The 19094-nt window shown below is 41.6% G+C and overlaps 1 protein-coding gene across 1 annotated transcript; it reads right to left on the bottom strand.

The window, feature by feature from the left end:
• Positions 1–1266: 1266 nt before the first annotated feature.
• Positions 1267–18330, bottom strand: F11 (coagulation factor XI). The gene is made up of 14 exons (XM_007098988.3): positions 18276–18330; positions 16153–16315; positions 14376–14482; positions 13338–13497; positions 12046–12155; positions 11178–11337; positions 8967–9076; positions 8703–8865; positions 8507–8613; positions 4727–4895; positions 3328–3503; positions 2659–2754; positions 1993–2132; positions 1267–1749 (listed from the first exon to the last, which is right to left on the bottom strand). Exons 1-14 carry the CDS (start codon positions 18328–18330, stop codon positions 1588–1590), a joined length of 1878 nt encoding a protein of 625 aa, XP_007099050.2. The 3' UTR covers positions 1267–1587.
• Positions 18331–19094: the final 764 nt, after the last annotated feature.

Here is a 19094-nt window from a genome sequence, read left to right as displayed (position 1 = left end):
TTGTCTTCCTCAGCACAAACTCCTTCTTGTCCCAATCTTTGAACCTGCCCCCAAATGCTCTTTCTCTCTCGTCATAGAGCCCTGTGCATCCCTCTCGTTCAAGTGTAAAATCATTTTATACTTGTGTAATTGGCTTATTCGCATTGTTCATGCTAACTAGACTGAGGCTCCGTGAAAGTAGGGACATAGTTACATATGCTAACCACGGCGTCCTCATCGTTCAGTGTGCTCAATAGATATTTTTCATCTTGGACGAGACGTATAGTTGTTGACACAGGGTGAAAATTGCAGTGGAGACAGTGCAGATTCTAGTCAATGCACCTCATCAGAAACCATAACCGGGCAAATACTCACACTAAAGGGAAAACCCCAGTACTTAGTATACAGGGAGCTGTTTTGAAGGTAATGAGGGCTCTGTGATAACCATCCACTTGTTCCCAAAGTGGTTTTTCCCTGTAGTATGGATGTATTTTGTATTGAATTCTGTCCAATCCCTTTGTTATCTGTAAAGGTCAATTTGTAAACTTACACCCACAGTGGCAGCTTCTCTTAGGAAGGTTCTAGCTTACTCCCTTCATTTCTATCAGCCTCCCTGACCCAGAATCACACTGACTAAGTATACAATCTACACACCTATAATTTTCTAGGCAAGTACAACTTTTAAGATCCGTCCCCTAAGACGGGGTGGCTGGGTTACTCAGTTGGTTGAATGACCAACTTCGGCTCGGGTCATGACCTCACGGTTCGTGAGTCTGAGCCCCTCGTCGGGCTCTGGGCTGACAGCTCAGACCCTGGAGCCTGCTTCGGATTCTGTGTCTCCCTCTCTCTCTGCCCCTCCCCCACTCATGCTCTGTCTCTCGAAAACGAATAAATGTTTTAAGAAATTAAAAAAAAAGATCCTTCCCCTAAGCTACCACTTCCAGGTAAACTACTATCTTTAATCCTTTCCCATACAGAAATTCTGGAGTCCACATTCATGCTCGCTGATGGCTTATGTCTACCCAAACTAATTCAGAAACATATTAAAAGTTGAAATGACAAAGATTCCTGATCATTCTGAAAACATGCCATTGAATCTCATCAAGTTCCTCCTTTACAGAAGGAGGATACTCAATTAGGCAGAGTACGGATTCTTGCAAGTTGATGGTGACGGTCCTTGTCCCCATTCTCTCCAGCCCCCATTTCTCACCTAACAAATCTCTTTATGGTGGTTGCTTTGGCCGTTCTACCCAAGCCTCCGGTGACACAACTCGCTTCTTTCCTGGTATATCTGGCAATCCTTTAATCTTAAAAAATACCACCGTCTCGGATTTCTTTGGCTCAGTAAGGTGTGATCAAAAGGCAAGAGACTGGATGCTGAAAACAAACTATGATTAGCATACAATGGGAATTGTGGAAATGACAGCTTGTGTCTTTTGACGTGTGGCTCACAAATACCAAGGCCCCTCAACGCCTTACTGTCTTGACCCTGGATCGCGCGGAGGAACATGGCGGCTCGGTGTCTGTCTTCTTCAGTCAAATCAAAACCCTCCTCCCGGGAAGACTCTGGTTTGCCTTTCAGGGGTCAAATGACATCTGGGGACTCTTTCACACCGCTTGAGTTTTCTCCAAAATCCAGTCCACGTACTCAACCACATTGGTGTAAACCCCGGGCCGTTCCCTCTGACCGCAGCCTTCTCCCCAGCTGGTGATGCCCACCAAGTGCCAGACGTCGTTGTGTTTACAGGACAGGGGGCCCCCCGAGTCTCCCTGTGATGGGGGGGGGGCAGAAAAAAAAAGGTGCACGGATCGGTTCAGATGCTTCTCGTCTTAGATGCATGGGTCTCAGAGTGATTTCATTTAAAATTCTGTTCTTGGCCCTTTGATAAACTTCACTGTAAGCAAAACAAATTGGCCGTGGTTCCCTGCTCTGGGAACCATTTAAGAAGACTCCTTCTTAAATGCATTAAACATTCTCATGTGAATATATTCAATGGCCGAAAACACTCTTACCTTACAAGCATCCTTCCCTCCTTCTCGGTAGCCTGCACAGAGCATCTTATTGGTTATTTTGTGCCCTCTGTATCTTGTCTGGCACTCTTCGGTTGTCACCAAGGGTACGTTGGCTTTCTGGAGAGTATTTTGTATTTTGTCTGAAAAAAATTTTTGGTTTGTGACTGGAATAATCACATATATAATATAAACACGTATGTTTAAAATCAAAAGCGTACCGATACAAAAATCTAGAAAGAAAAAAAAAATACTAGGTTTACCTCCTAGACCTTTTATAACTACAGAGTTATAGAGAATATATTGTTTCTTAACATTCAGTTTAAAACTAAGCATGGGTCTGACTGGAATTACCTCCCAGAGAAAATAATTGGATAACAGGCTATGACATTTAATAAAAAAGTGCTAGGTTTCACACTAAACTTCATTACAAAAAATTAGTCATTAAAGAGATTGTCATATTTAAAATTTCCAATCAAACAGACAGGGGATCCTCCTCACTTGGGTAATTTTGTCTCTTCATTCTTCATTAGCATGCTTTCTGTAGCTGAAGAATGTGATTATTTTACTCACATTTTAGCTGTGGGACTTGACAGAGCAGAAAAGGTTAAGACGAGACCATGTTCTTTATCTTTAGGGTGGAACACACACAGAAACATGGTTTCTTACCTCCTAGTTTTCTGTACCCCCATCCAGTCACCCAGCACTCAGCGTATATTATACTTCGATCTCCTTTGGAAGGTAGACATATGGGTCTCTGAGCATCTAAATTTTAAAAGTCATAGTTTAGTCATCAGAAACAAAATACATCTTCTCTCCCAGGAGAGACTCCCTTCTTTCACTTTCTACTATTCAGTGTGTTCTCTATTATATTCGGGCTGTGCCTCATCGTCATTCACTTTCTCTCCTTGTGTTCGGCGTTCTACATCACGTATCCTGGGAGGAGGGAACAAGGAAGAGAAAAGGCACAGCCCTCCCTCCTAACTTCGTCTCTTTAACCAGGTCTGTTGACCCTGTAGAAATTGCCTACTCATTCTGACCCTTGCCCCTAAAAGGGAGATATAGGTCATTTTAATATTCCAATATATTATAGAGTTGGGTCATTCTGTGAACCTGAAGAATCCTGGAGAAAACTCAGCGCTTCACCCACACCCCATAGTAAGATTTAACGATCAGGGAACAGCACCGGTCTTAGCAGACTAAAAGAGTAGCTTAGTAGCCCCTCTCTCATGATCATACCACCTGGAGATTGTGGGGCTCAGGCCATGAACCTGGCAGTGTTAAACAATACATCTAGGCCATCATTGTAGACAACTTTCCATTTAAAATTCGACACACCTGTATAATTCATTGCCGTTTCCAGTTTCAACAAGGCAATATCATACCCACTTTCTGCCATTTCATATTGATCATGAATTATTATTTCTTGAACCCCAAAGAAAGCTGTGTCCTTTTTAACTTCTGATTGATTTAAAATGCCACTATAGACACGCAAGATTTTAGGTGACTCTAACCTAAGGAATAAACAATAGAGGAAAAGAAATTTTCATTACCAAATGATTCCCAAACATTTGAGCTATACTGTTATTTACCTAGCTATTACTAATATTTTCTGCCGGCGGCAGACTTTTTGTCGGAAAGAAGTGATTTCATGCTAAAATTTTTCACTCACATATTCCTCCTGTAGAAGGTCCTGGGTGAGCATTTACTATATTAAACACATAAAAATGAATGAATGCTCTTTTCACCCTGCAACACACACACACACACACACACACACACAAACACACTCACGCTCTTTCTCTCTCCTCCTCCCTTCCGCCCCCTGACTCCCCCCGTCCCCCACCATGAAGAGTTCCGGGTGTTAGTTTCAACCCTACCATTGATTACCTATCAACCTGAGAAATTCACTTGGATTTTCTTGTACTCCATTTTCCCATATGGAAAAGGTAAAAGGTAAAGGAGGCTATTGACTTCAAACATATCTTTGAGTTATAACATAAGTATAAACAAAAACAAACACACAAAACCATGTCTGGAAACTCAGAGAATACCAAAGTGCAAAGAGGAAGTTTGGCCAACTAAAATTCCCTGGAATACATATACTCTCCTGATGGAGCTTTTAGGTTTGGCCAATATTAAAATTGACCTAAGTAGGGAATCCAATCTGAGGATACGTAATGAACTCTTCCTTCTGTATTTGGAAACGTGGCAGTGGGGTTGGGGGGTGGAGAGAGAGAGAGGAGAGAGGAGAGAGGAGAGAGGAGAGAGGAGAGAGGAGAGAGGAGAGAGGAGAGAGGAGGAGGGGGAGGGCAAGAAGGAGAAGGAGGGGAGGGGAAGGGAGCAGAGGGAGAGGGGAGAGGAGAGGAGTGGAAAGATGGAGAGAGAGAACGACAAATTTAGAGAAGGGGAAATTTTCATTGTGTTTGGCTCTGGACCTGATGCCAAGACAAGCACAGATGATATGTTCTGATGGGAAATAACAAGAACACCCCTGGGCATGTGGATGCATTTAAATGGGAAAGCAGAATAATATGCCATCATATTCCTACACCTAATCTGATGCTGGTAGACCATAACTGTTCTTTCTTTTTGCCTTTTTTTTTTTTTAACTACAGAGATTTAATGTAGCAAATAGGGTAATTTACATTTTTAAAATATTTACTAAAATGCTAATGACAGATTTCAGTATACGGGCGATCCCCGGGGAACTAATAAAATCGGTAATGGTACTGACCCAATCAAACAGTGGGCAGCTGTTAGTATCCACTGGTTTCCAATGATGGAGCCTCCACACAGGTGTCTCTGGGCAGGTGATGTGATATGCAGAGTTATCTGCCATGGCCACTCACCATGAACAGATGCCTCTCCTCCAACAATTCTGGGCTTGATTTTGGTCGTACACACTACAACAGAAGGGTTGCAATGAGTGGCTTCCTAAGTCTTCCTTTTCCATCAGCAGTTATGTCCCTTCAGGCAGAAAGAGAAGAAAACCTGCCCTCGATTCAGTACCTTATCACGACCTTGACTTGAAGAAATTTTATAATCAACTCAGCAAGCAAAGCTTGCACAGGAAAATTGCATGACTAAGTCACCTCCTAATGACATGCTCCCAAAGAATGTCTCATCCGGTCCTGCGTGGCAGTCTTCTCCTCCCTCATCTGCTAACCCTGATGGTTCTCTTAAAGCAGTTGTCAAGTGTGGCCCTTGGACCCATCGCAGCACTCGGGAATTTCTTAGAGATGCAACTTCTTGAGCTCCCCTCAGACCCAGTAGATCAGAAACTTGGACAATGGAGCCTAGAAATCTGAATGTCAACCCGCCTTGCTGAAGTTGAAGAAATACTGTCATAAAGAAAAGTGAGCACCCTCCTCTCAGTTTACAGCTTTTGTCCAATTCTTATCTTCTGCTCAGGCTGACCTTTGGTCCCAGAGTCTCCTGCTCCAGCTGGGCACCATCCAAGCATGGGCTGCTCTTCTGTCTGTGAACTGCTTCTCCTTTTGGCTTTGTTGACAGTTTGGGGTTCTCCCGGTTCAACCCTTGATACTTTCCAAGCACTTTGATTCACCTTTACCCCCTCTGTTTCCTCCTGTCTTAGCTGCCCTGGGCAGGATGGTCCTTTTTGCTCCTACTTCCTGGCACGCCAAATGAGAACCCACCCTGCCAATGGGAGCCCTGGCCAGATCTGCCCCAGTAACCTAGATGGAATTGGAATGAGGTGTTCCGGGACGATAGTATTCTAGAGCAATGCTTCTCATACTTTAATGTGCATATGGATCACCTGGTTATCTTTTAAAATGCTGATTCTGATCCAGTGTGGGGGCGGGAGGTTGCTGAAATTCTTTCTAGCAGGCTCACTGCTGATGTCAACATGCTACACCCAGACCACACTTAGACTAGCATGGCTCAGAGGACCAGGGAGGCTTCATGTCCTTAGCTACAGGAGGAGGAGTGTGAAGTTAGCAAAAGGGTCAGCAGTCAAAAGCCAAGTCCTTGGGGCGCCTGGGTGGCTCAGTCGGTTAAGCGTCCGACTTCGGCTCAGGTCATGATCTCACAGTTCGTGAGTTTGAGCCCCGTGTCGGGCTCTGTGCTGACAGCTCAGAGCCTGGAGCCTGCTTCAGCTTCTGTGCCTCCCTCTCTCTCTGCCTCTCCCCTGCTCATGCTCTGTCTCTCTCTGTCTCAAAAATAAATAAACTTAAAAAAAAATTAAAAAAAAAAGCCAAGTCCTTGATGGTCTGTTCCCTGGTTTTGTGTGGGTGTAGAACAATCTCTCTAGGACTTTCTTTTCTGAACAGGAAAATAGACATATAATCCTGGGGCAAACTTCAGATAGGAAGAGAGGAGTCTTGAAGAAAACTCCAGTTGGTAGCAAGCAGAGGCAGAAACAAGCTGGGTGTGTTTGTGAAAGCTTAAACAGGCTGGCACACTGAGAAAAGTGTTCTCACCTGAGGGTGGATAGGGTGAGATTCGTTTCAGAGAAACATTTTGAAGATTTTGACTAGATTCTGGAATTACAGGGAAGCCCTTGTGATTTACGAGGAAAGGCAAAGTTTAGGAAAATGAATGGGTATACAGTAACTAAAATATGTTATAAACAATTCAATAGTGCCTTTCTTAGGGACAAATGATAGGTCTTGATGTTCATTCTATTTTGTCTCTCAGTTCAAACAAAATGCTGCAAATATCTGTGTTTAGCATTAGATTTTGTGTTAGGAAACATTTCTTTTGATAGCAATTCCTCTGTATCTTCAGAAAGTTACGTTGAAGGCCAATGATAGTGTAAGATATGAGAGTCACCTCAGTTATATATCCCCTCCCATTAGGGTATTATTTCATCGGATGTAGTGCAGGAAAACCTAATTATCTAGTTTCAGAAGGTGCACTAAAAAGTCTTAAGATTTTCTTTTCCTTTATCTTGTATTCTCTGCCTCAGCTATCAATCTCCACCTGATATATTCTGTAGCCTTCATACGCCAGAATCCATACATTCATCAGAGAAGAACATAATGAAAGGAAAGTGGGGGATGGGTTCAAGTGTTGAGTGTTGGTTCCCATTTTAGAAACTACGTCAACATCACTGACAACAACATCTGCCAAGCGTCCCTTCTCGTGCTTAGCAGAACGAAGACAACAGAATTATCATAAATGCACCTTCTTAGATAAATATATTGTAAGGAAAACAAAATATAGGAGATACACCTTAATTGACTGGCTTTTTAAAGGAGTTTGGGCCATCAGATCCCTCTGTACTCCAGGAAGGCATGGTTTCCTCGTTAGGACGTTAGATTGGACACAATATTGTACATGTTACAAAACAAGTTCTCAGAAGTTAAGGATTTACTCTCCTCTCAGTAGAGAAATAATTCTGGCATTTTAAAGGAGTTTGGGCCATCAGATCCCTCTGTACTCCAGGAAGACATGGTTTCCTTGTTAGGATGTTAGATTGAACACAATATTGTACATGTTACAAAACAAGTTCTCAGAAGTTAAGGATTTACTCTCCTCTCAGTAGAGAAATAATTCTGACACAGAAGATTTTTATACTCTGAAAACTGTTACAAATTATAATCTTCACTTCTATTTTACTCATTAAATCTCAGTTGAATCTTAAATTGATAGTACATTATAATATCGGACATTAAGCAAGAAAAAAGTCTAAAACATGTAGTTTTATGTGAATTAGTAAGCACTAAAGCCATCATAGGTTATTATGGTAATTTAGAGAAAAGTGCGATAATGTTGTTTCCTGTTGGAGATTCTGTCTGGAGATCATTCTGTTTGCCCACAAACCATCCCTCAGTACTATGCTCAGAAATTAGCCCCTAGAATTGGCCACAGCTGATCTTATTTTCAGTGTAATTTGTATCACATTTTACACATATTGTAGGTCTTGTTTAATCTAGAGAATCTTTTTATTTTCTTTCCACCCTGTGACAATCATTGTTCGAAATAAATAGAGTTTTACTGTAAATTTTTGCCAATATTCATAAGTATGCAGAATACTTGCAGGGGATCTGAAACAATGAAGACCCCTGAAGGGGAGCTACTTTATTTCTAGAATACATACAAATTTTTTCAAACATATGGTAGTTATTTATGTTTCAACTAAATACCAAGTAATGGCCAATGGACAGAAAATAAATAATCTGATTAACCAAATTCCTGACCGATACTCAATCTTCAAGGATAATAAGAAAGATAGTTAGCCTTCATAGTAGGAATTGAACATAAAAGTGTTGACTGAGCCTGAGTCTCACCATAAACTGTATACATGTGTCCAATTAAAACCCATACTCACTTAATATTAGGTAATGCAGAGTTTAGTTGAGGCCCAATATTTACCACTAAAACATGGTCAGCCTGGATGACAGGAGTAAAACTAACAGAAAATTGTATCTAAGTTGGTTATTGTACTAATTTTCTCCCCTTTGCGGTTACTATTGACGCTGAGAGTCATGATACATTTGTTATAAAATAACTTCTTCAGATGTATTTTCTCGCGTGCCATTAAACTCACCATTATCCATTTTACATAACCTTAACGTATATCCAGAGATGCCTCCTCTCCCATGAAGTATTTTCGTTGGAGATCCATTTGAAGAGAGTTTTAAGTAACATTTACCCCTGCAGGTGGGAAACAGAAGAGTATAAACATAACACCCCCCTCGAGGAGATGGGACGGGAGTATCTGTGCAACTCTTTGTACGTCTTACTTCCCTCCGTTGCAAGATTCTGGAGATGGCGAATAGGTAAAAAACTGGCAGCGGATCGAGTCGGTACACATTTTCTGGCAGACTTCGTGCCCTTTCACGTCAACAATGTCCAGTTCTTCTCCCAAGAAATCAGTGTCGTGGTAAAATGAGGAATGACAGAACACTAGGCAGGAAATCACACATCAGGTACAAGACACCAAACTTACCACGAGTCGACCTAGGTTTTGTTGGTCTTGATCAGGAGAGAGTGGCTCCATTGTTTACCTGGGACACTGTGCCTGCAGGTTTGCAGACTGAAACCAGAAAGAGCTTTGTCCTTCTTAATGCGTGTACTTGGCAATCCACTTTCAGATGTTTTTAGGAGACAAAGATTTCTAACAGAAAAAAAAGGGGGGGGAGGAGGGAATATAAATGGATCATGTAACACATATCAAAGAAAAGAACCGTTTTTATAACACGTACAAAAGTCAACTCATGTTGGTGTGTTTAAGAGTGAACAATTTCTCATTTTGTAAGTACTCTTCATACATCACTGAGTCAGACCCCATGATCCATAGGTTGTAGACAGGTCTTCAACAGGATACCACTTGCCTCCACAAAAGTTTTCTGAGCTGTTTCTATCGCCAGTGTTCCTACCATTTTCCTTCTTTCTCTCCTCTTTTTCAACACTCCTCGCCCATTTCAAAGATTCCGTAACTTTCATGCTCTGGAGAAATCTGCTATCCAGAGTTGCTTCAGGCTCAGACGCGGATAAATGGCATTCATCACAGGCTCCGTACAAGCAGCCTCTTCTTGGAACAAAACAACTTTTCCTGATTAGCCCCAAATCACAGTCTAGAGCAGTGCTGTCCAATAGAGTTTTCTGCAATGATGGACACGGTCCATGCTCGTTCCACCCAATTCGATAGCCCCTAATCACATGTGGCTACTGAGCACTTGAAATGTGGCTGATACAGCTGAGGAGATGAACATTTAGTTCTATTTAATTTTAATTAATTTCAATTTAAAAAGCCAAGTCTTGGCTTCTAGCACTCATGTTCCCCTCTCACCCTGTATTGAGGATCCAGTGTTTTACCCCTCTTACAGGTATTGACCGGGAATGTTATAAAAGGAGTAAAAAAAGAAAATGAGCAGTGATTAGGCATCTTTCTAATTTATGCCATTTATAATGCAGTCTTTGAACCCCCTTTCTTCTCTGACTGCATTCAGTCCCTTCAATTACCAGCGGTTATGCTAGTGACACCCAGACACAGATCCAGAACACAAACCTCTCCTCTTAGTTCAAGATTTCCCTTTACAACTTCCAGATCAACATTTCTCTCTGGAGGTCCCCTGGGCATCTCTTCCCTCTTGAAATCTGCGCCTCATGAAATCTGCATCCCAGTCATGGGTATTTTTATCCTTTCGATTCCTTGGGCCAAAAGTCTAAGAGCTCTCACTGACTCTTTCCTTCAGAGCAGACAACCAGTCAACAGATGTTATTGCCTCCCCATTGGACAATACATCCCAACCTGATGACTTCTCTATCACTTCCACTCTTGTCCAAGTAGGGCAGGGTTTTCGTCTCTTTCGTTCACTAGTGGTATCCCTGGTGTTTAGAACAGTGCCTCGTATGCAGTAGGCACCAAATAAATTATATCGTTGAGTAAATGAAAGTAACAGATATATTTTCATGGGACCAAACTAGTGCTTCCAAAAGTCACTCAATGGAAAACCAGGCTTGCTTGACGGACAAGGACCTCAAGGGCCTAACCCAGCTGGATTCTGGGGGACCCATTCCTCACGCAAACAGCCAAGTCAGGCAAATACCGGGGGCTCTGAGAATTCCCATTCAGATAATATAGAGCATCGAGATTCTGAAGCACTCTTAAGTGGGGTTTTTGGTTTCTTGTTTTTGTTTGTTTGTTTGTTTTAGTGAATCTTATTAATGAGGAACGACAACCCCAGCAGACATCCCTGTAATGATCAAAGACCTTTCCCACGTTTCAGCATGGTTTCCTGGATTGATACCCATCGGTAGGAAAACAGCATCTCAATTCTCAAGTACCCCTCCACAATTACCCCCAATTCCATTAATACAGGCCTTCCTTTCCACCTCTCTTCACTTCAGATTTGACATTTCCCCGATACTCCCAGCCCTTTCTACTCTAGGTTCACTGATCTCCAACTGGGCACTGGACTAAGTTGCCCCTTGAGGGTCATCCTTATGTTCTTTACTCCGTTCAGAACGAGGCAACCCTCCCTTTGCTGCAGGCAGAGACCTCCCTCAGCTCAAGAAAACAAGAGTCCTCGGTAACCTCAGGTTTGCGGTCATCAGGTGGCGAATGCAAAGAGAGAGGGGCTAGGCATTCTTCCCGGCAACTTTGGCCTGTCCTCTGCAGACATTTAGATTAAATGTGTAGCTGCTCAGAAGTTTTTAAAGGATGGACCTTAATCGGCCATCTTAAGGCATGAATCTTCATCTTAATTCCTTACCTTTCAGATTCTTTTGGCCATTCTTGAGAAAGGAAGGTAAAAAACAAACAACTGGGGTGGTGAGTACAAATGCGGCGACAGACAAAGACATCCGGAGCCATGACACTGTCGATGTTACTGTCTGCAAATGCCGTACTAGGGAAAATGTCCCTGATACAAGCTGTACGACAGAAGAAACCATGTTTAAGAAATCAACTCCCCAATACAATCAGTAAAATCCCAGCTAGAGTATTTGTAAATTCCATATAAAAAGTTTGTTGCGGGGTGAAGAGGGATGAGTAGGCCAAGCACGGAGGAGGTTTTTAGGGCAGTAGAAATTCTCTGTACGATACCGTGATGATAGATAGATATCATTATACACTTATCCAAACCCATGGAATATACGACACCAAGAGTGAACTGGAATGTAAGCTGCAGGCTCTGGGGCGATTATGATGTGTCAATGTATGTCAATCGATTGTAACAAATGTACCACTCTGGTGGGGGCGGGGGGTGTTGATAATAAGGGAACCTGTGCATGTGCCCCGGGGCAGGGGTCTATGGGACACCCATACTTTCCCCTCCATTTTGCAGGGAACCTAAAGTTGAACCTAAAATCTTAACAACAATTCTTTTCACAGTTTGTTTATCCCAAGCTCTTTAAATTTTTTTCATTCGGAAAACTGGAGTGATTATTTTACACTTTAAATTCAAATATCGCTCTAATTACATGGGACATGATGACATTTTTCACACGAAGAAGGTAAAAGATCATTTGGTCCACTTCACCAGGGAGCGCACATGGGTGTCCTAAGTCAGGCCCCTCATTCCTACCACCCGCACCTACTATTTAATGGTTAAACCACCTCGCCGAGAAAGTAACAGTTACCCAGCTTAGAAAGCGCACAGGATTTTAGTGAAAATCCAGAGACCACTTTAGTGAGCTTCATTATTCTGGTTGGTGTCCCCATGTGGGTGTACTTCAGCAGACAAATGTTTCTGAATGAAAACAAAAATGAGAAAATGTTTTACTCGTCGAAATACATGTAGGAAACAACATGAGACGATACGAAATTCCAGTCTAGAGAGTTCCTGGGCTGACAGCTGAGGATCTGCTCTGAAAAGCATCAAGCTGATGCTGGACAGCAGGACTTGAGTCCTTCCTCTGCCAGGACCTGGGGGGCCCCTGAATTTTGTCAATTCTAGTTTTCATCACTTAAATGACAGCTTTGGAGAGAGGACGGCCTGAAGAATCGGAGGTAGGAAGTAATGAATTCTCAAGCCCTTCTCTACTCCCCATTTCCTGGCGTGCTGTCCCTGTCGTGTTAAGTCTCAGACATGAAATATGTTAAGAAGATGTAGCTTGAGCTGAGCCAAACACAAAACGTGAAAACTTACTTCTAAATCTGAGCATTCGGTTTTATCGTTGTCGTTTTTGGAAGGAGTGACGGATGCTTTATTATTATTTATATTAATCACCTCCTTGTGAATGTGGAGAGTGGCATGGAAAAACCCAAAAGGGAATCCAAATAATGGTCATTTAAACTTAGTTCTCCTTTTTTTGTTGGGTTCTAGATCAGTGTGGTTTCCTATACAACCCTAGAACATCTCAGAAATTTCTAAATATAAAAGTTAGTGATATTTTTTTTCCCTAAAAAAATTTTTTTTTAACGAGAACACCGATTCATCATTAGAGATCAGGTCATTTCTACATTCTCACACATTTATCTCCAGCATATTTCAAAATCCAGTTTGGGGTAGATTTTAAAACACTTCACATGGGCTTCAGTTATTCTGTCTTAGATAAGGAACTCTTACTTAGAGAGGTCTGAGTAGGTTTTCCCTTCGGTTCTATAATCCTTAGGCTGGGAATGACGTAGTCAGATCAACTGTAACTGTCTCAAAACTTCCAGTTAAGAAACGTATCACTTTTTAAATTAGCCAGGCGATGGGTGAAGCAGATACAACAATGTCAGTAAAAAGACAGAGTCCTTAACATAAAGGAAATGCATTTCTGCTGCTTTCTGTGAAGAAAACTATTAGCATTGTACTTATTCTAGAAATGTCGTTTGGGGGCTGAAAACAAAAATTCTGGCATCAAGTCGAGGAGAAATTTTGTTTTCCATCAGACAATGCGACGATCTACTCACTGTCCGCGGGCTCAGCCTACGGCTCACTCACCGATGCTCCGTGCTTGGAAACTGCTTCGTTGCATATGTGAAAAAGTGACAGTGCACATCATTTGTGCATCTCTCTTGGCATTCCTGGGCATCCCTGGTCATCAAGCTCTTATAGTTCATGCCCTTCATGTCCAGGTCCACGTACATATTCCTGTGGCAAGCTGGAGACAAAAGCAGACAACGTGGCGGTCTTCCAGACTCCAGAGCCAACCTGAACGGTGCTACGTTAGCAACTGCCCTTCCTGACTTACTCTTTCCACTCTTCCAGTCACTCTTTCTCAGAAGTCCTTTGTTTTCATCTTCATCTGCTTAACTTCTACGCTCACATGGAAGCAGAAAAAGAATGAAAATGCCCTTCTTATGGCGCAATAGTATTAGACTTGTAAATTGCTGTGTTAACTTTCTGCCCTGGCCTCCCTTGTCTCCTTAACTCCACTGACTGATTGATCCGCTAACCTATTGGAGGATCTTTTGACGGTTAAGTGTCGTCTCAACCTTCCTAGTTGCTCCTTTGATTCGAAATAATACGTTTAGTATGGACTTACAGGGGCGCCTGGGTGGCTCAGCTGGTTAAGCGTCTGACTTTGGCTCAGGTCATGATCTCACAGCACGTGAGTTCGAGCCCCGCGTCGGGCTCTGTGCTGACGGCTCAGAGCCTGCAGCCAGCTTCGGAGTCTGTGTCTCCCTCTCTCCCTGCCCTTCCCCTGCTCAGGCTCCAGGCTCTCTCTCTCTGTCTCACAAATAAATAAACATTACAAGAATATGGACTTCTATATAAAACTTTAAGCTGGGAAGAGAAAGATGAATGATGAGAACTGATACAGTAAGACGTGTCCTTCTAGTTGGGTAAATTTTAATGAAGGGGGGACAGAGTGCGCGTGCTAGCTTTGACTCTTCCCTGAAAGAACTTCATTAGGAGACTCTAAGTCCACACCGCAGGGTTTTGTTTTATAGCCATAAAAGTATATGTGATATAACTATATATATATATATATATCATAGTAACTAAGTGTTTACGAATTCTAATAGGACATCTTACCACTTATTTGATGTGGGCATTGCTTGAAAGAATATCCAGAAATTGCTCCTGTCATATTCACCCTTGGCAGTGTTTCTGTTACACTGTCTTTCAGGATACAAGTAAACCTGCGTGAGAACTTACGTTTTAAAATAGTGGATCTTAAAAGTCAGCACACAGAAAACCAGAGACAAAGAAACAAACTGCTCTATCTGATGCCAAAACAAATATTTTCTTAGCAAAGCTGTTTGTTTGTTTTTTTCCATTCTAACATCCCTTCACTTAAGAGCTCACCTACAGTTTTCCCTACTAACTGGAAACAGGAGTGAACTATGGCCCGTTGGTCAAGCAGCCCTCTGCCTGTTTTTTGCAGCCCATCAGCTGAGAATGGAGTCTTATTGCTAAATGGTTACATTTTAAATAGTTATAGAAGCACTTCTATAATATCTTTGACTTTCTGGATCCATCATTGCTAAAATATTCAACCCCGGCTTTGTCAAGAAAAAGTTTGCCAACCCTTGTTGTAGACTCCAGAGTAGTAATTTTTTAAGTTCAGGATACTATGTAAATATCTATGAATGCAGCAATAATACACAAACATGTTGATTACTTACCTCTGTAGTAAAGCTTCATCATTGAATGTTCAAGTTCAACATGGAAACAAAAGTGGTGGATGGAATGTCCTAAAAGTCTTTTTAATGTTTTTATCTATTTGTTTTGAGAGAGAGAGAGAGAAAGCGGAAGCAGAGGAGGCACAGAGAGAGAGAGAGAGAGAGAGAGGGAGAGAAACCCAAGCAGGCTCCATACTGTCAGCATAGAGCCCAATGTGGGGCTCAGTCTCATGAAAGCATGAGATCATGACGTGAGCCAAAATCAAGAGTCGGACACTTAACCGACCGAGCCAGCCAGGTGTCCCCAAGTGTCCTATACAGATATAGCTATTAACACTGGTTAATAGCTATAAATTATATTTGGGGGACACCTGAGATGTTATAAAAGGGTTCTTGTTACAATCGTTTCCTTTATGTAGGAAAAGGTATGTTGAAAGATTTAGGAGTAAAATGTTATAATGTTTTCAAATTATTTCAAATGGTTAAATAGAAAGATAGACAGATGATAGATAGATATAGATAAGGCACAAATGGCGAACAAAAAACTTGGTGGTGACAGGGGATCACTGTGCTGTTCTTTCAAACTACATTTATAAATATTTAAAAAAAAATTTTTTTTAACATTTATTTATTTTTGAGACAGAGAGAGACAGAGGATGAACAGGGGAGGGTCAGAGAGAGGGAGACACAGAATCTGAAACAGGCTCCAGGCTCTGAGCTGTCGGCACAGAGCCCGATGTGGGGCTCGAACTCACGGACCACGAGATCCTGACCTGAGCCGAAGTCGGCCGCTTAACCGACTGAGCCACCCAGGCGCCCCATAAATATTTATTTCCTAATAAAATAATTGAAGGAAAAGCACCTGTTTGAATAATATCAAATATCAATAATGAATCAAAAAGCAAGGAACAAAACGATTAAGAGGCGTAATAACAGCGGAGAGAAATAAGAGTACCGCTAAAATCTAGACCACAGAGGAGCTAGAAAGTCCACACTGAGAGGCATGTCTGCTCCTCCCTGATCTGCCTGGGCACAATTTTTTTTCCTGCAATACTTAATATTTCAATTGAAGGACCACGTGTTTTCCCATCATTAACCTTCCATTTTCAAAAATGGTAGATGAATACTTATTGGTAAGTAATCATCCCAGAAAGCTACTTCCTCTGTGCAGAAACGCGAACATTTACCATCTGGTAGGATCTTCCGACGACGATTCAGCCATGAAGGTGAAAAGCAGACATCTCGGATGGTGGGTGCAAATAAGCTGACAGTGCTTGGCGCTTGGTGTGAAAATGGTAGTCACGTCTCCTCCTTGAAAGCCGGTATCTGTGAACAGCTTAGTCACACATTCTGTGATGTAATACGTGGCATGAATTATTGGGGGCTTTAGTTGCACGTATCGAATTAGATAATAATCTCACAAAGGCAAGCGAAGTAGGTCTACTTCCCAGGAAATGCGCCTGAACTTGGAAATCAGAGCAATCAACACTTTGAAGTTGGTTGATTGGATGAGCAGCCTCAGACAGAAAAAGAAATCGCAAAATGGCACATTTGCCTCGATGGAACTGTGCTTCTGAGGGATTATCTTGGAGATGAGGGTGCTTTGAGGGTAACTGAATAGTTTCTCAGAGCTTTCCTGGCCAAAGATGTTCCTTAGGGTCACATCCAAGTCTGGAAGGGGCCGCCTGCTTTTCCCTTTCCCTGTTGCTTGTTTGTCAAAACTCCTTGTTTATATGAAACAAAAGATCCGGAGTGATGGTTTTTCAATAGTGTTTGATGGCCCTGGCTGTGATACACTGTATCACCTCACTATTTAAAATGGGCCAGTTTAGGAACAGGAACTGTAGATTCTCAGAAAAATATCTGAATTCCCATTCCAGCTGAAACCACACACAGGTATTTTTTTAAAAGCTAAGTTGGATAAAACCCTCCCTTTTTTTTTTTTTCTGTTTCTACACTTGATCTTAGCCAAAAGGACAAGAAACGATTTTTTTTTTCCGTTTCTAGAAAGAGATATTTAATATTCCAGCTTATGGCTCTTTGGGTCATTATTACTCAGTCACTGAATAAAAGGTTGTAGTTTTTAATCTTAGTACACTGCCATTAAGAAGGCTTCTTGATATCTTTCATATACGTAGCATATGCATGCTATATATATATAAATGTATACATACACTTATAGTAAAAATGAAATACTTTGGGAAGGATAAAATATAACTCAAATATTTATCGTAGTAACAAACATACCAATGAGTATGTGGGAAAGTACGTAGGTACAGAGCAGTGAAAACTATCACTAAAACTATCACTAGATTTAGCCAGGGTCTTGGATGGGGAAAATTCCAACTTTATTTTCACTAACCTCTACCCAAAACGTGATACAGCCTTCCATCATTAATGTAACAAACCACAATGTTCATAGTATCTGCTTTGTCATACTAAGATTACAGATTTAAAAAGAAAACATGACAGCTGCCAATATCCTCAAATAATATCACCAGCTCGGTGGTGATAATTACTTTGCAGTTTTAGACCCACCGCTAAATCTTGTTACATCATGTGTCAATAAGAAGCACATCTATTTTTGTATCAGGTTTTGTTTTGTTTCGTTTTGTTTTTACATTTTCACTAACGATATTGCAATACAATTGATTTTCTCGGCAATCCTTTGTATTTTTACTTTACGCCTTCGAAAACATGACTCTGAGAACGCAGTCCAAAGAGATCTCTGGGGAAAAAGAGAGTCAAGGATCCCTGCCACAGCCTGTGCTCAAAACCCACCACATACGCCTTCTAACTTACCCAACTATAACCTCTGCATGTAGGATAATTTTCTCCAAGATTTGCAGCTACCCAAGAGTGACCCGGAGGTGAACAGAAACCTGCCCCCTCTCCCCAAGCTCCGGGCGGCTTCCTTGGAGTTGCAAGGTGGCCCCTCATTAGTTAAGAGTCTGTTTGCACCTAGAAGTGTTCTCATGGTCCACGGAAATCCCACCATGCAATGCAAAGAAAGTAATAATTACCACCAAATTGTCATGACTGATGCAGATTTGGATATAAACAGAGGTACAGATTTGGATACGACTTATACATATGGACCCAGATTACTACTATTATGACCAATTCCTGTTCTTTAATTGCCCTCCCTGTTTTGAAAACCCCTGGAGCCCTTAAGTGAAAAATAAAATGATTTAATGTCCTTCCATGGAGTAGATGGTGTGGGCCTGTAGATAAGCCCTTCTGTTTTCCAGTCTTCAAAGCAGGAAATTAAGCTGTTTCCAATTCTTATCTGAGCTTAAGCTCTACTTACCACTGGAAACTGAGGCAAATAAAATGAAATGTACCACTCGATATAATAAAATCATCCTACAAAAAGAAAAATGTGTCTGTATTTAGAGCATGCAAAGTGAATTTATAAGCAGTTCACTGACATCAGGGTTCACAAGAAACAGGGAGGGAGAGGAGTGGTGAATTCTACGGTATTTGCAGGTTGTTACGTTAATGCTGAATTTTACCTTCCCCAAATCCTAGGACACTCCCCAGGATGATAGCACGTAGAGTTCAAGACTTTCCTAGTTCTGAAGAACCCAGAGCGGACGGGGGGAGTCCCCCCATCTCTGCTTCCCCAGTGCCTCCAGCTCACCGTTAACCAGATATTTTTCATTGTTGTCATCCGAGCCCTCCCCAACTCGTTTTTCCATTTTTGTGTTCTTTTCCAATTTGTTTCCTTTCTTTCCATCTTTGAAGTCTCTCTCTGTACCTCTCGGAAGCTCTAAATGACTTTCTACTTACGACGTTACCATTTAGAAAAGTCTGCTGCAAGTATATCCATAGACCGTCTTCATTACCTATAAATGTACTTATTCTCACAAAGCATCGAACTAACTGCTCTGTGAAAAACTCACTATCAGTGAGACGCATCAAGACTTGCTATTGTTTTAACCTCGATCTTAAAAATCCTTCTAATTTGTCAAATACTTGTTAGTGATGACAAATTATTCTTTCATTCTGTATCTCCTCTCAAATTGGTTGGGGATAAAAGCTTCCAAAATGTCGAGTCAGATAAATTTTAATAAATCAATCATTATTGTAAAAGATTTTTAAGACCCCCCCCCCCTCCCCGCCCATG

Source organism: Panthera tigris, chromosome B1 (genome assembly GCF_018350195.1).
Source record: "Panthera tigris isolate Pti1 chromosome B1, P.tigris_Pti1_mat1.1, whole genome shotgun sequence".
In the NCBI taxonomy this organism is placed as follows: Eukaryota; Metazoa; Chordata; class Mammalia; order Carnivora; family Felidae; genus Panthera; species Panthera tigris.
The sequence above is the reverse complement of the archived record's forward strand: the minus strand, read 5'-3'. Positions and strand labels throughout refer to the sequence as shown.